Here is a 16,158-nt window from a genome sequence, read left to right on the forward strand (position 1 = left end):
CAGCGATGCTGTGGGACAGGGACCTTTCCTGCGCGTCTGCAAGCCAGCTCCTCAGCCTGGTGCACTGGGCGCTTTCCCCGCCATGCCGTGCTGCTGCATCGCAGCCCGTCTGCCGGGCACCCTCCAGCCCTGACGCGCACGGGAAGAATGCGCCAGGGGAGCGTGCGCAGGGCTGGATGGAGGGCAGATCTCCTTCCGCTGCTCTCTCCTGCCACCGGAGCCTCTCTACAGCCCTCCCTGCTCTCCTCCTTTATTAGATGCCAGCTGGTTACCTGTGTACAAAGAGGAACGGGAAACCGTGGACTTCATCCAGGCCTTTGTCACCAGCTCAGAAAAGGTAACTGCGGCCACTTTGAACGTGGCTGCGCCAGGCTCTGCTGACAGGGGCTCTGCTGCCTGCTGCCGGGCTGCTGGAGGTGCGCTGGCGGGGCAGAGCTGCTTCTCCCAGGTCTCCCACACGGCACTGCAACCCCAGTGCTCCGGTCCCGCTGGCCGTGTGTGTGCCCCTCTCATGCTCCCTGGTTGTCTCTCTGTTTCCGCGGCTGCCAGGAGGAGTGGCAGAAGATGGAGTTTCTTGAGAGCATCTTCAGCCTGTGCAGAACTGCCACGATCCGTGGCTTGTCAGAGGGCCTGTCTGTCTTCTGCCACAGATGCAAGCTGGCAGAGAATATCAAGGTGAGGGGACAGCCGGCGGCTCTGGGGAAGGGGGCAAGGCCCCCCAGCACCCGCACCCTGTGAGGACAGCGCTTGGGCAGGGCGAGGCTCTGGTGGCTCTGGTGGCACTGGGTGCTGGCAGCTGCCAGGTCCCATCCCGCTTGTGCTCTGCAGGTGCTGCTGGAAGAGGAGCCCAGGGAGCAACGGTGCATGGTGGTGTGGCTGAAAGCCATGCTTGCCATCACCGAATTGAGGTACCTGCCCCTCCCTCCTGGGAACCCCTGCCCCAGAGCTCCGTGTCCACCTGCACGAGGCCTTGAGGCACTGCTCCAAGCACCAGTGTCCGACTGGCCCCTCTCTCTCTTTGCAGCTCAGTGGAGACAGCGCTGGAGGGCAACGAGAAAAGCCTCCTGGAAGCCTGCTTCTCAAGTGTCTTCTTGCTTCCTCCAAAAGAGGAAATGTCTGTCCCTGACTATTACTTCCACTTAAGCGTAAGTGCTGGCTGAGCTACAGGAGCCCCCAGTCCCTCTGGGCTGCTCCCTGCCCAGCCCGTGCTGCGACAGGACCGGAGATCCAAGGCAGCGCAGGGGCTCGGCTTTGCGATCCCACCCTCATCCCTTCGCCCCCTTCCCGTGGGCCTGGCCACGTCCAGTGCCGCAGGCTGCTCTACGCGCAGCAGATTGTCTGCCCCTGGGTCCCTCCCAGGCACCGCGAGGCAGCACGGGAGTCCTCCCTTGGCTCTGGGAGTTCCAATGGGTCTCCTGGGGGTGAGAGGGACAGCAGGAAACACTGCCACAACTCTTTGTCCTCCTTGCAGACCCTGGAAGCCATGGACACCATGCTAGAGACGGTGGTGCTCAACTTCCGTGCCTCCAGAGTCAGCGAGGAGCTGCAGAATATCTTGCAGGTCTGGCATGTGCAAAGAGTGGGCTTCACAGGGGCTGTTCCTCAGCCTGGGGGGAAGGGGGTGTCCACTCTTGAGCGGATGCTCCCAACGGCAGTGCCGTGCAGAGACAGCATACCGCAGGGAGGGTGCCCTCCTCCCTTGGGTAACCAGGGGCTGCCCAGCACGCTCCTCAGGACTGCAGTGGCTGCAGAGGGTGGCATCTGCCTTCCTGCCTGGCCACAAGGTTGGCCTTTGTCCCAAGGGGGGGCATTTGTCCCAAGCCTGCAAGCCTGCGAGACCGCTAGGCCGGGAAGCCCACTACAGGCTTTGCTCGAGGTCAGAGGAAGCCTTAATGGACTGTGCGAGTCCAGCCCAGCAGTTCGGCAGCGCTGCTTCTGCTGGAGCAGGCGTCTGCTCCCTGCGCACACCAGCAGCTTCTCTCTTCCCAGATGCTGCTCAGCTTCACCAGCTCTGAGAGAGCAGCTGTGCGGGAGAGAGCCTTGGAAAGGATTACGGTGCTGAGCCATTTGCTGGCCGACAATTCCACACTGGAGGTAGGGAGCCGGGCACCCTCCAGCCAGGCGGTCTCCCCTGCCTGCACACCAGAGCAGCCTGCAGCTCTTCCCACGCAGGGCTGCTGCCCAGATAGCTGCTTTGGGAACCGTGGCTGGCCTGGCCCTGCAAAGCCCTGACTCACCAGGCATCCAGCCCTGGACACACTCTTGGGTTCAGGGCTTTGGCACCAGCTGCCTGCCCTCAACCCTTCTGCTCTTCTGTCTCCCTCGCCCAGCACTGGCACCACTTTGCAAGAGACGTGTGTGGCCCTGTCTGCTACGGAGACATCCAGATCCCTGTCCTGGGACAGCTGCTGGGACGGCTCCTTCTTTTCCTATCTTCCGAGGGAGCGACAAGCTCTATAGTTTGGAATGCTCTTTATTTCCTCTATGAATTCATCCATAAGCAAGAAAGTAAGAGAAGTTGTGGTGGGCTTCGTCCCTCTGCACACAGACATCTCCTGATAGGTCTGCTTCTCTTCCTGACCTCCTTTGCCCCTCCCGCCTGCTTCCCGTAGCATCCCAGCTGTCATTTTGCTGCAGAAGCTGAGTGCTCTCCTGAAGTCCGTGATCTGTTCTCTGCTGCTCTCCTCCGTCCCTCCTTTCACCATCTTGAACCCCACTCTTTTGTGAACCCCGCTGTTTTGTGGACCCCACAGCCAAAGCTGCCATTGATTACCATGTCCCAAAGCCATGTCTTCCCTGCTCGTCAAGAGCAGATCCATCTGTGCATCACCGCGGCTGCTCCCCCCAGTGCTTGTAGCAAGAAGCTATCCCTGACGCCCTCCAGAAATCTCTTTGACCGCTTGTGTCCTGCCATCTTGCAAGCAGAGCTCAGGGTGGTTTGCTAAGCTTGCTGGCAAAGCTGCTGTGTCTTATTGACTCTTCTGTGTTTTCCCCCCTGCTCTTTAGGCAGGTCAGTGCTAAAGGATAAAGCACAACAGCTCCACTGGAAACCTGAGACCACCTCCTTGCTGCATTCACCCTACACCCGAGATTTTATCAGGGTAATGAGCCCCCCCCCCGCACCCTTTTGCTGGGACTCTTGGTGGTGGCATCAGCAGGGGACTTGCATGAGCAAAGGCATCCAGAATCAGGGGGGCTGGCGTGGCCTCACTGTCCCTGGTGAGAGAGGGTTCCTGCTGTCCCCACGCAGGGACGATGCGAGGGCTGCGCTCCAGTGTCCCAGCAGCAGCTCCAGCCCTCCTGGCCACCAGCAAGCCCTGGTTCTCTGTAGGGCCAGCCCACTGTCCCCATGAGCCCAGCCTTCCCCTCTCACCCCGGGGGCCCTCACTTCTCATCCTCCCCCGTGCAGTGACTGCAGCCCCTGCTGCCAGCTTTCCTGCGGGCACTGCCGCCAGCACTGCCGGGCATTTCTTGCCAGGGCTGCTCGCACTGCCCAGCTAAGCAGCACCATCAGGGCACTCGGTGTGACATGTCTTCGCTGCCTTCCTTCTTCCCACAGAAGTTTGCAGAATACCTCAGACCTTCGGAGAGGACAGACATCGTCCTTGTGGCCGTTGAGGCGCTGGGAGACTCCGGCATCTTTGACAAGGAGGTGGCAAGAAACGTGCTGCATGTGGTCATGAGACACCCTGACTTCTGGCTGGCGGATGTAAGTGGCCTGTGGCTGGATTGCCCTGCCCTTGAGCCCTGTCAGGCCTTGTTCCTGCCTCCATCCCTCCCTCCCAAACCCTGGTGTCTCCGGCACCTGAAGCCCCCTTAAGCCAGCAGATGATAGGGATGGCAGGGGCAGCTGAGGAAATGGCTGCCCTCCAGTGGCAGCACCATCCTCCCCTGTGTCCCCTGCAGGTGCCAAAGATCATGAGCTGCATCCACAGAAACCTGGAATGCATCGACATGGAGTCAGTCCGGCAGAGCGTGGAGTCGCTACTTGTCCTGCTGACCAACCAGTCCCCCACGCAAGTGGTCATCAGCCTGGTGAAGTTCTCTCCACCAGGAGACAGGTACTGGCCCCAAAAGCCATGAGGGCTTGTTCCCGGCGTGGAGAGGGACCTGGAGACTCTCTGGCTGCCAGAGGCACGGAATACCGCAGGACACCCCCAAGGAGCAGGGCCCTCCAGCCCACCCCGCTTTCCAGCCCTGGTGGGTCGGCCAGGCCTGCAGCAGCCAAAGCTGGCCAAGCCAGCCCAGAGCCCCGCCACCACGCTCCTGCCAGCCCCACGCGGAACACCACCTCAGCCCTCTGCTGCCTGCCCAGGGCATCCCGAGCAAGGGGCAGGGTCTGCATCCTGCAGGGCTGTCCCAGGCCATGTTGCTGTGGCTGAGGCAGCCCTGCTGACCAGAGCCCTCTGCCTTGCAGCGCTGGCGTGGCCATGTGGGAGGTGATGCTTTCTGTCCCCCAGACGTTGGAGAGGATCTTAAAGGAGTTCCTCAGCAAAGTCCAGGGCATGAAATTAGGCAGCCTGTCCACCTCAGCCACAGAGGACGCCTGCATCCCTCACTCGGCTGTGAGTTACCAGAAAAGGCCTTGGTCACCTTCAGCGAGCCCCGCGGGCTCTGCCAGTATCTCACTGCTGTGTTTGCTTCAGCCGATGGCCTCCAGTGACTTTCAGTCAGAGGATTTTGCTGAGCTGTCCCGTGTCGAGAGCTCCCCGAGGCATCCAAGCCTGCTGACGGTCTTCCTGTTCTTCAGAGGCCTGGTCACGCTGTCAGAGAGGCCTGACACGGTGAGCAGGGCACCGTTGAGGGGAGCCATGTTGGCAGCCAGGGGCTGGGGCAGTGGGTAAGGCGGTGGCTTGGCCTTGGCTGGGAGTCAGGCAGTGGGGTGACTGCTCCAAATGCCCTCCCTGACATGCTGGGGCCTGGTGGCTGCCTGGGGAGCTTTCCAGGCACGGAGGGTTTCCAAGCCACCTGCCCCTTTGGGCCTGTGGGAAAAGGGGGTGGCCGAGCAGGGGACAGGGAGTCTTTGCTTTCCTGCCCTCCCCCTGCTCTCCCACGTCCCCATCAGCGTGCCCATGGCCACCACCTACCGGGAGGCTTCTGCCAACATTCCTCTGCCACCACCTGCCGGGAAGCCGGACAGAAGGCTGGTGCTCAATGACCAGAGCATTTTTGCCAGGGCGGTCTTTGACCGTTTCACAAAAAGGAAACTCTGTCTTTCGCACAGGCGAGAAAAATGCAGGTCCTCCTGCCACACGTCATGGAGGTGCTCCAGGATGGCAACACAGCTGTCAAGATGAAGGCCTTGGAGGTGATCAGAAACGTGATGGGTCACCTGAAGAGGAAGGAGGCCAGCTCCATCGCTGTGCAGCTGGTGGAGAAGCTCCTGCCCCTCTTTGACGACGTAAGGCTGATGTGGGAGCCTGAGCCCCGCAGAGGGGGGCACTGGGCAACAGCAGCTGCCCTTCAGCCCAGCCCTGCGCGCACCACTCAGAGCAGGGCCTGCTCCCCTGGGCGCTCGTGGGATGGCTGCTGGCCTTTGCAGCCCAGCACGACTTCCCCGACAGGTTGATGCCTCCGGGCGACCTGAGCCCCCTGTGCCGGGGCCCAGCCGGGCCCCTGTGCAAAGCACCTGCAGGCCAAGAGCTGCTCTCAGAGCCCCGAGGGCTCCCCAGCTGCGCTGCCAGGCAGGACCAGAGATTCCCACAGCTCCTGTGTGCAGAGCCCGGCCGCGCAGCATCTCCCCTCCCATCTGCCATGCTCACGCCCTTGGGTAATGCTCACAGTAAGCAGGGAGAGCCTCTTTCTCAAGTCCCCCTCTCCTTCTCCCTACCAGGAGTCCAGCCAGATGAGAGAGCTCTCCATCAGCTTCTTCAGAGACATGCTGGAGACTGTGGTGAGGAGTGACAAGAAGAGGATGAAGAAGAAAGTGCGAAGGGGCCTGCTCCCGCTCTTCTTTCATAAGCATGACGAGACGGACAGCGTAGCCAGGGTAGAGATTGCAAAGCTGGCCAGTGACACAGGGAAGGGCGAGCTGACCCCCTGGGCAGCAGGGGCAAGAGCTGCTGGCTGTCAGACTCTGGGAATGTGTGTAACCTCGGGGTCCAACTGCCCAAGTCACTGAGGACAGGGCAGAGCTGCTCTCCGTCCCTGCACCGGACCCACCGCTGCCGCCTTCTTTCCCCAGTGCCTCTTGCTGCAGAGCTGGAAGGGGAGGTGGAGCCCCCTCCCAGCTATGCACCCTCCATTCAGCCCTCCTCCAGCGCAGCCCATAGCAAGGGTCCCTGCACAGCCAGCGCCAGCAGGGGCGCAGAAGCTGGCACGGACATTTCCCAGACCTGCCCTACCTGGTCCAGCAGGGCTCAGCAGCAGCCCGTGGCCACCGAGGCATGAATACGTGCGTCCCTACAGGCTTCCCTGCTGTCCCTGCAAGTGTGGAAGGCCAGGGCTTTAAGCCTCAATCTCTGTTGCCCAGGGCTGCGCCCAAGAGACCCCCGATGTCTGGCCCAGGGCATGTCCCAGCTTCCTAAAGCCAGGATCACCCCAGGAACAAAGCCAAGGGGAGGGGGGTGCCAGGTCTCCTTCCCCAGTCCTTGGTGACATCTCCCAGCTTCTGCTGTTCCGCAGGCCTCTGGGGAAGCCCTCCTTGCTGCAGCAGAGCTCCTCAAGTGGAAGGAGCTCAAACACCTGGTGCAGACAGAGCAGACATGGAGGATTGGAGAGCGCTTGGTGAGGACAACCCCCAAGCTCCGGGGCCCAGGCTGGACGAGGGCTGCCCGCCGTGTCTGGGGCGTGGGCTCTGCCCATGTGCCTCGCCTGCCCTGCTGCAGCCCAGAGCCCACGGTCCTGAGCTGCATCCTTGTTCCCTGTCCTCACGAACAGAGCCCCCAAGGGCTCTTCTCCACAGCCCTCTCCCCTCCCCGCAGCCAGCAGGAGGGAGGGGTCTCAGCACCCCTGGGACCCCTCTGCCTCTGGCTCTCTCTCCGTCTCACTCCCACAGGGCTCCTGGCTGGGAGACGGGAAGGGCCTGGAGGGGAAGGGGAACGGGAGGTGCTGGGAGGAGGGACTGGTCCGGCCAACTGGGGAGGGACTGTGACATGCCCATACGCTTGTGCTCTCTCCAGCTGCTGCAGGACAGGAGCAGGGCTGAAGAGTACTGCCATCAGAGCCTGCCATACCTGAAGGATGCTCAGGCCAGCTTGCGAGAGGCGGCCGTGAGGTTCATCGGTGAGCCACAGCCCCCCGGGTCCCTCTTTTGGCAGCCTGGCCCCAGTCCCTGCCGCTGCACCAGCAGCAAGGGGCAGCCCTGTGGCTGCCAGAGCCCCAGCTGCCCCGTGCAGGGCCTTGGCCTCCCTCTCCCAGCCCTGCCCACGCAGGTGGCCTTGGTGGGTGCCTTGCTCCGTCCCACCCGCCTCGGCTACTGGTCTTGCCTGGGGTCAGCCCTGATGAGGGGCAGGAGGGCGTGCAGCCCAGCCGGCAGGGCTGAGGGCTGTGCTGCTGGGAGCACGCTGGGGAGCAGGGGGCTGACGCAGCTCTGTGCCTAGGGCTTGCCGCGCGGCCCCTGAGGGACCAAAGCAAGGAGAAGCTGTCTGAGCTCTGCAGCGGTGAGTGGCAGAGTGAGGCAGTGCTGTGTTGGCCGGGGCTGGTGGGGCAGGGGACAGAGCCTGGGCAGGGTGCTGCCATGCCTTGCCCTGCTCCAGGGCAACGCTCCAGGGGCAGGGGAACATGTCGGGGGCATTTGGGGCTTTCCTGTGCAACAGCTCTCTCCTGGCCAGGGAGAGAGGCGGGTGGGGCTGGCATGGTCTGGAGGGGATGGATGCAGGGGGGTCTCTGCACACACGGCAGTTCATCTCGGCTCTGTTTCTCTCTGTCGCAGCCCTTCAGCCCATGGAAAGAGACAGCAACGCCTCAGTCGCTTCCCTGGCAGCTCAGACCATCATCATCATCCTGAGCTCTCCAAGGGTGCAGCCAAGATCAGGATCCACCCTGCGAGCACTGTGCTGCTGGTGCTGCTAAGCCAGGCGGAGGTGCACCTTTCCTCAGGAAAATGGCTCTCTTTTAATAAAGCTGGAACAAGAAGCCCAAACCAGTGGTGTCCTTCAGATGCGTAGTGCCCTGAGCGGGCTGAGCAGACAGCAAGGGGAGGGGAGAGGAGAGCGGGGGAAAGGAGGGGAGGAGCCTAATCAGGTGAGGAACCTTGTACTATGTGGGTCCCTTCCACAGGGTGCAGGTGGACCTCTGCTCCACCGTGGACCTCCATGGGCTGCAGGGGGACAGCCTGCCTCACCATGGTCTTCACCACGGGCTGCAGGGGAATCTCTGCTCCGGCGCCTGCAGCACCTCCTCCCCGTCCTTCTCCACTGCCCTTACTGCCTGCAGAGTTGTTCCTCTCCCATATTCTCACTCCTCTCTCTGGCATCAGCTGCACAGGGCTTTTTTCCCCTTCTTAAATATGCTATCACAGAGGCGCACCTTGCCACGCAAAACCCAATACAACCGTGATGGCTCGAGGGCTGCAGAAGTGGATGGCCTTTATGGGAACGCCTGAGATGGCGGTCTGTCGGAAGGGAGAGCGGGAAAGGATGGTCCCCAATGGCAAAGGCAGGTCAGAATCATAAGAAACTAAGGGAGCAAGGGCCAGCTAAGGCGAGCTAAGGGAGGAAACGCCAGCTGCCGGCCCAGGCAGGTCCAATGACCCCTCCCAAGTGGCCAAAAGTTTTCATCTGAATTCATTGTAGTAAAAGCCATCGTGTACCATGAGTGGCGAACGATAAATGTTCTCTTTACTCATAGCCACAGGAGTCTCGGTATCGATGATTAAAGCCAGGGACGAGCCTGGCTTCATCCGGAAACCCTGAGAAAGGGTTTCTATAACAAGGATTGCCGGAAAAAGACAACAGCTCTCAGTAGCTATGATAAAGTTAACCCTGCCGAATCGAAGAACGCTAAGGCCCACAGTGGCGCTCGGGCCCTTAAATATATTAGGCATGGGTATATTAGAAGACCAGACGACGAATACTCTATTAGGCACTTGGATGCCAGACGCTCAGATTCAAAACTCCACAGTCTCTATAGACAAAATGCCAGCCGAGGGCTTGGCTGTCTTTCTACTCCAGGCTGCAGGTAAATTACCTAGAAGTGGCCCGGATTAAAGAAGGGCCGTGCCAGACCATATGGCCTCGTGCTCAGCAATAAAAGCTGGGGGAAGATGACCTGGCAGGGCTTCAGGTGGGCATCTTGTATGCATCTGTCTATGGGGTTTCACGTGTCTCAAGAAAGCAGCAGGGCCATAAGGCATAGTGTCTTTCAGGGTATGGAACAGCTCATCGCCTTTCCCGATCGCCGACAGAGTACCATGTTTGCAGCTTGCGGCAGGCCCCTCAGAGATGATAAGCATCAGGACTTCAGTTGTTTTGTGGGCCTGTGGCAGAGCCCGGAGTCTGCGGGAAGATGGAAGACAGGAGGCGCTGGCAGAAGGGAAGAGCAGCTCCCGAGGAGCGGCCGACACGGGGGGTTCAGGGCTGCAAATACAGGGCAGGAGCTGTCGGGAAGGAGTGGGTTTCCTTCCCTGAAAGTTCAGGAGAAGAGAAGGGGTTTCGAAAGTTTTGAGACCGAGGGGTGGTTGCGAAAGGGAGGTGGGTTCATCAGCCTTTCTCAGATGGGTTTTGCAGTTGCATTTGGGTTTTGATGAGGTCTGTTCTCTTTTAGTCCTTCCACAGCCGACGGGAGGTACGACAAAGTCACGAGAGACGCAGCGTGAACAGTCTGGGCCTCCATATCACAACATGCAGGGCCGAACGTCAGATAAGCCCCATCTCAGAAAGCATTAGGTAAATTAAGGTACATTAAAATATACTGTATATTCTAATATAATGTGGGACCCCCCTGCGCTGGCCTTCGCCAGCTGTGGCGCTATCTGCTGCGCCAGCCTTTGCCGCCTGTGCCGCCCCTTCCTGTGCCGGCTGTGGCACCCCCCCAGTTATCCTGCAGGATCCCATGAAGGGTCTTCAGGAGTGTCCCCTGCTGAGCCCCCTGCGGATCCCGCTGCTGAGCCCCTGGCCAGCCCCCCGGCTGCCCCCCAGCATCATTTGCCCCGCATGGCCCAACTGGTGGAGGAGGAGCTGCGGAGGCAGCCCCGGCTGCTTTTGACCCGCTCTTCCTGCTGCTGCTGGCCGTCATCTCCTGCTGGGTGGTGCCCAGATCGGGCAAGGCAGGCTGCAAGCAGGCCAAGCACCCTGCGCCTGCTGGCACCCCCAAAATGCAAGAGACCTCCCCACGGGACAACATGCCGCCCAAGAAGAAAAAGATGGTGCTGTGCCAGCTGGCAAAACACTCAAAAACCCTGTGGAAGGAAAAGTCGGACAGGGACGGCAAGGTGGCGGGCAGCAGAACGGCAGCAGTGGGCAACGAGTGGGCGGCACCAAGCGCAGGGGATCTGAGCACACCAATGTGCCCACCTTGGTGCGACCCAGAAGCCCTGGGGACGCCAGGGGGCAAAGCACCCCGCGCCTGCCGCCAGCCCACCCTGCCTGGTGCTGATCGAGAAGGCACGGAGCATGGATCCCTGTGACATGCGACGCCAGGACAGGCTGCTGCACGTAAAGGTCCAGGCCAAAATGCTGCGGGGGCTGAGGTCACCCTGCATCTACCTGAGGGCCCACCTGCTGACCTCCATCCAGAGCGGGAGTGCATGAAGAAGCTGGCCCAGGAGTAGCCGGAGCGGGCAGCCCTGCAGATGTCACTGGAGCAGCTGCAGCTTTTTGTGCAGAGGGAGGTTGACATGGAGACAGCCAACGCATACGGTTACCCATAACCCACCGCTCCAGCACCGTCCCCCCTAGCACCCACGCACAGAGCAGATGCGCAGGCAGGGACCTGCACCCACCCGCTCCATCCCCAGCCCTCTCCCACATCCCCCCGGTTCTTCTTTCAGTCATTAAAAGGCTTGCGTGTTCGCTTTGCAGCGCCTCTCTCTGCCTGCGGCCATTTGCTCAGCGGGGGGGGTGGGGTGCGGGGGGTTTAACGCAGCCTCTGCCCACCCCGCGGGTGGCTGAGCTGGGCTGGGAATGTTCACCAAGAGCATGGGCAGACGGGGCATCGCTCCGGGTGGTGGGTGCCCATGGGAGAAACCACGTTGATTAGCATTGACATCGGGAGGACAGAGGCCTCTGTCACTGCCCCAGTATCAGCATCACCGCCCTGGTACCAGCATCACCAGCACTGCCCCAGCACCAGCATCACTGCTGGTGAGCTGATCCAGCCCTAGGAACGAGCTGCGGCCGCCCCAGGGGGCCAGGCAGGGACTTGCTGGGCTCAGAAAACTCATCTCACACCTGGCTGGTAAGCGGGCAGCGCTGGCTGAGGCTCCTACGCTGAGATCCCGCGGCTGCCGCTGCACCGGCTGCACAGCTCACTCGGCCTCCCTCTATGGCCTCGTCCGGTGCTGCCTGGGCCTCATCCAGCAAAACCCCCTGCCCACAGGCCAGCCCGGAGCCCTCAGCCGAGGCGAGAGGCTAGGATGCAAAGTACAGAATTACAGGGGCAAATATTCTTTTCACGCGCGTGCTGTGTCCCAGCCCAATTGGGGCACCCCGAATATGCTTTTACACAGGGTTCTTAGACCCTTCAATCGTTCAGGTACCAGACGACTTCACTAATCACTCCCACCCACACTACCGATTACTCATCATAGTCAAACTTCGCAAAGAAACTCTAGTTTTGCAGCATTCTTGCTGCTTGTCTGCTGATCCAGGTGTCCCTGGAGTCAGTCTTGCAAGAATTTCTACTGATCTGTGACGCCACTCAACGCTGGGAGGGTTTCAAAGACGTGTCAGAGGGGCTGGGACGCTGGCGTTATCTTGGTTGGCCCAGGGTGTCCTTTACCCTTCCTGGACAGCTCTAAGCTTCGAGGAAGCACAGTCCTTCTTTCCAGGGCCGGGCTGTCCTTTCATTTGTTTTACTTCAGCATGAAGAAAACCAAAGTCTCCAGTAAAACTCCACTACCTCATCACATTACAGGGTATCATGTGAACTCATCCGATATATATCTACAAACAAAGTTAATACACTTTCAAACTATAAAGACTGATTGATGAAAGAGTTAAGGAAGGGAATTTTCATGATGTGCCCTAGGGGTTCCACCAGCCAGGGCCCCAAAAAGCCAGTGACAGGGTGACAGAGAGCCAGCAAAGATGCCATCCGGGGAGGATCGGTCTCCTTTAGGGATTGCAATTGCTGCTGCAAATCAGAAATCTCCCTGCAGCACTCAGGGCATTTCGGTGTCCCCAGCAGAGCCGTCCCATGGCATTTCCACTCGCTTGACCCCTGCCATTCCTGAGACCGACATGGCTGACCAACAGCCCTCTGCCCCAGGACGACAGCTCCCGGCACGCCCTGGAACCAACACGGCCACGTGGCAGCCCCGCACCCCAGGATGACAGCTCCCAGCATGCCGTGGGGCGCTCCTGCCCTGCTGTCTGACCCTGCGCGGACACCGTCCCCCGCCCCGGCTGGGCCCCATTCCCCCCTGCAGGCCTCATGGCCGCCTCCCCGGGGCTGCCCTGGCCCCAGAGCCCCGGTGGAGCAGGGAGGAGGAGGAGGAGAGAGGGACGGAGCAGCAGAGAGGGGTGGGACAGCCCCTCTGTGGCATCTTACCTGCGTCTTCCTGAGCTGGACAGCTGCTGGGACCTGTCACCATCCGCCCCGGCTCTGCTTGAAGTCTTCTCCTGGCACAGGCGTAGCTCTGGCTGTGCTTGGGGCGGGCCATGCTTCCTGAAGGAGGACAGCAACACTCACAATTACTCCTGGGCAGTTTCCAGCTGGGAAGAGCTGAGTTGAAGGCAGGTTTGCCGCAGGTCCCGAGCCTGGTGCTCCCTGGTGCTCCCTGTCCCCCAGCTCGGCCACAGGTCCCACATTTGGCTCCTTCCAGCAGGAGTTTGGAAAGCCCCTTCCCAGCTGGGAGCGCCAGGCCACGGGCACGGGGCAGAAACAGCCCCCTCCCCTGAGGGCCCCAGCCCCCGACTGGTCTCTGGCCCCAAACTTCCAAAGCTTCCAAACAGGCTCGCCCTCTAAAGAAACCATCTTCACTTTCAAGAAAATAAGCTGCATGCTTCCCAATTCAGCCCTCTGACTAGGAGTGTTAGATGGAGAGTTGGGTTTCAGCTCCCAAACAAAAGAATTGCCATTACAGAATCCCAGCCACCACCTCCATGATCGTCCTCACTGACCCACAAAAGCTGCGTTGTAAAAAAATCTTACACCTAATTCAAAGTATCCTCTGCTCCCCAAATCTTTGTTCTTCTCCTACCCTCAGACTACCACAGTAATAATCACATAATTATTCTGTAATTAGCACCGATCAGAAACCCCTCCAAACCATTACTCCCTGATGGGACTGACGGCACTGGTGATAAGGGAGAACCATCACTCCGCACGCACCCACCCGTGAGGCCTCTTGCCTCTGTGACCGAGCGCATCTACATGGATATCTCTGCCTGACGGGAGAAGACTGGCCCAAAAAACCGTCTTACCTTGTCGTGGCTCTAGAGTACGCAAGGGATTTACGAGAGTGATACAAACAAGCGTAAGAGAAAGCAGGATAGCGGAAGAAGCAGAAAACGGGATATGTCTCACCCACCTCTAATTTCAGAGGAAGTTTCAGGGGTGGTTTTTTGTGTTTGTTTGCCTGGGGGTTTTTTAATCACTGCACAGCACATGTGAAAAGCACACACCTGCGTTTTAAGGAGAACTGTAAACTACAAGAGTAAAACTATCCAGTCTATGTAATTACACTGCATTCCAGGATACATCGGTCCTTTTTTTTACATTTCAGTGCAGAGCTTTACAGTACAATCACTAAATTCTGACATGGAAATAGCAAAACGTTATCTGTAAATCTCTGAAAAGAACACTGCATTGAAGAAAAACTGTTCATACAAGCTGTAAACGATATGTTTCTGCTGTCAAAGGTTATAACACTTTTGAGTATCTCTGCCATCTTCATCTTCTTTGTCGTCACTTTCTTCTGATGACGTGATAACTACCGTACCTCAACATAACATAAAACTGGTCAAGCACTCTTGCTAATTATATGAAATCCAAAATGCCTTACTGTACTGGCTTTGGCTGGGATAGTTACATTTCTACAGAGTAGTTTGTATGGGGCCATGTTTTGGATTTGTGCTGAAAAGAGTGTTGATAACACAACGATGTTTTCGTTACTGCTGAGCAGCGCTGACACTGCGTCAAGGCCTTTTCTGCTCCTCACACTGCCCCGCCAGCGAGTAGGGTGGAGGTGCACGGCACGTTGGGAGGGGACACGGGTGGGACAGCTGACCCAGCTGACCCAAGGGATATTCCCTACCATATGATGTCATGTTCAGTAATAAAACTGGGGGTCAGGATGGCAGGGGGGACCCTGCTCATGGACTGGCTGAGCATCGGTCGGTTGGTGGTGAGCAATTGTTTTCATTCGCATTGCTTGTTGGTTTGGGGTTTTCTTTTCCTCTCTCTCGTGTTGTTTTGCTTGTTTTCAACCCCATCCCACTGGGTTTGGTTATTATCATCATGTTAATGACACAGTAGAGCCTGCCAAGCCTACAACCTGCAAAACCTGAAGAGAAGAGAAGAGAAGAGAAGAGAAGAGAAGAGAAGAGAAGAGAAGAGAAGAGAAGAGAAGAGAAGAGAAAGAAAGAAAAGAAGAATAGAAAAGAGAAAAGAAAAGAAAAGAAAAGAAAAGAAAAGAAAAAAAAAGAAAAAAAAAGAAAAGAAAAGAAAAGAAAAGAAAAGAAAAGAAAAGAAAAGAAAAGAAAAGAAAAAAAAAGAAAAGAAAAGAAAAGAAAAGAAAAGAAGAGAACAGAAAACAAAAGAAAAGAAAAGAAAAGAAAAGAAAAGAAAAGAAAAGAAAAGAAAAGAAAAGAAAAGAAAAGAAAAGAAAAGAAAAGAAAAGAAAAGAAAAGAAAAGAAAAGGAAAACTCGTTACTGCAAGAATCAGGAAGAAAAAAGTCTCTGACAGATTGACTGGAACTTCCCAGCTGTGGTAAAACCATCCGCCCTCTGTACTCCCATTTCATGTGCAGCAGCACAGCTTGGGTGGGGGGAAAGGCAGGTGTCAGACCTTGGGGCTGAGAGCGGGGCACAAGCAGCTGCCAAGGGAGCTGCATCCAGCCAGGAGCGCTCCCCACTGGCTCCTCTGGCAACACAGCCCCGGTGCGTGCTCTCACCAGGGGGCAGAAACAACTTCCGTGTCTGGAAATCCCCATTTATCAAAGGCTGTCAGCAGAGACGGGGCTGTCCATGAGCACCAGACCCACACGAAGGCCTGGGAACAGCAAAGGCCCCTGGCCTGTCCCCACCACAGCATGCCCGCTCCAAAGCCTGGAGCCGCCTGCTGGAGAGGAGGCCGCTCTACCTTCCCCTGGCCTGCGGACGTGAAACACCCACCCCCAGCTGTCAGGGCTGGGGCTGGTGACCCTCGGGGCAGCAGCAGGAACCGCTCTGACCCTGCTGGTGGGGCTGGCCCTGGGCTGAGCACTCAGGCCCAGGGCTGGGGACTGGGCCATGGCGGGGCCCGTGGGTGGTGAGGCCTGCAGGTCCCTCCCTCCAGGCCCATCCGCACTGGGAGATACCTGCTCCTGCTCCTGCAGCTCCCCTGGCCCTGGCCCTGGCCCTGGCCCTGGCCTGGCCCTGCTCCCCCTGGGCCCCGGCTGCCCCCGGCCCGGCTCTCGCCCCTTTCTCCTCAGGCCCCTGGGCCTCGGCCCCCTCCGGCCCCGCCCCAGCCCGGCTGGGACTGACAGCCTGCCTCCGGCTCCGCTGATTGGCTCAGCCATGGCCAATGGGGCAGCTGTTGCCGGGCAGGCTGAGGCTGCCCAGGCCTCTCCTCCCAGAGCCGCCCTGCGCCCGCTGCCCCCCGCAGCGCAGCAGCTCCTCCACCCGCCGGGACACTGAGGAGCTGCCCTGGGTTTGCTCTGGATCGGCAAGTCTTCCCCAAACTGCGGGTCTGTCTGTGCTCCAGCCCCAGCCCTGGGCAGGAGGAGCTGCGTGGGGGGAGCCGCTGGCATGGGCCAGGCCGGCAGCTGGCAGGAGACGGGGCTCTGCCCCCGCTCCCAGCGCCCGTGCTGAGCCCAGCACCCAGGGCCTCCGTCGGGCGGTGAGGAGGAGAGA

At 59.1% G+C, this 16,158-nt stretch overlaps 2 protein-coding genes across 2 annotated transcripts; both read left to right on the top strand.

Moving 5' to 3' along the window:
- Positions 1-1,483: 1,483 nt before the first annotated feature.
- LOC148050627 (uncharacterized) lies at positions 1,484-4,083 on the top strand. Its single transcript, XM_087741149.1, has 6 exons — positions 1,484-1,561; positions 1,990-2,094; positions 2,331-2,508; positions 3,007-3,101; positions 3,560-3,709; positions 3,907-4,083. Exons 1-6 carry the CDS (start codon positions 1,484-1,486, stop codon positions 4,081-4,083), a joined length of 783 nt encoding a protein of 260 aa, XP_087597275.1.
- Positions 4,084-4,430: 347 nt separating this feature from the next.
- Positions 4,431-8,013, top strand: LOC148050628 (maestro heat-like repeat-containing protein family member 7). The gene is made up of 8 exons (XM_087741150.1): positions 4,431-4,565; positions 4,647-4,784; positions 5,225-5,401; positions 5,834-5,989; positions 6,625-6,726; positions 7,122-7,224; positions 7,542-7,601; positions 7,874-8,013. Exons 1-8 carry the CDS (start codon positions 4,431-4,433, stop codon positions 8,011-8,013), a joined length of 1,011 nt encoding a protein of 336 aa, XP_087597276.1.
- The last annotated feature ends 8,145 nt before the right edge of the window (positions 8,014-16,158 follow it).

The sequence above is a fragment of the Nipponia nippon genome, unplaced genomic scaffold (assembly GCF_047370975.1).
Source record: "Nipponia nippon isolate SJK-2023a ecotype South Korea unplaced genomic scaffold, ASM4737097v1 scaffold_79, whole genome shotgun sequence".
Classification (NCBI taxonomy): domain Eukaryota; kingdom Metazoa; phylum Chordata; class Aves; order Pelecaniformes; family Threskiornithidae; genus Nipponia; species Nipponia nippon.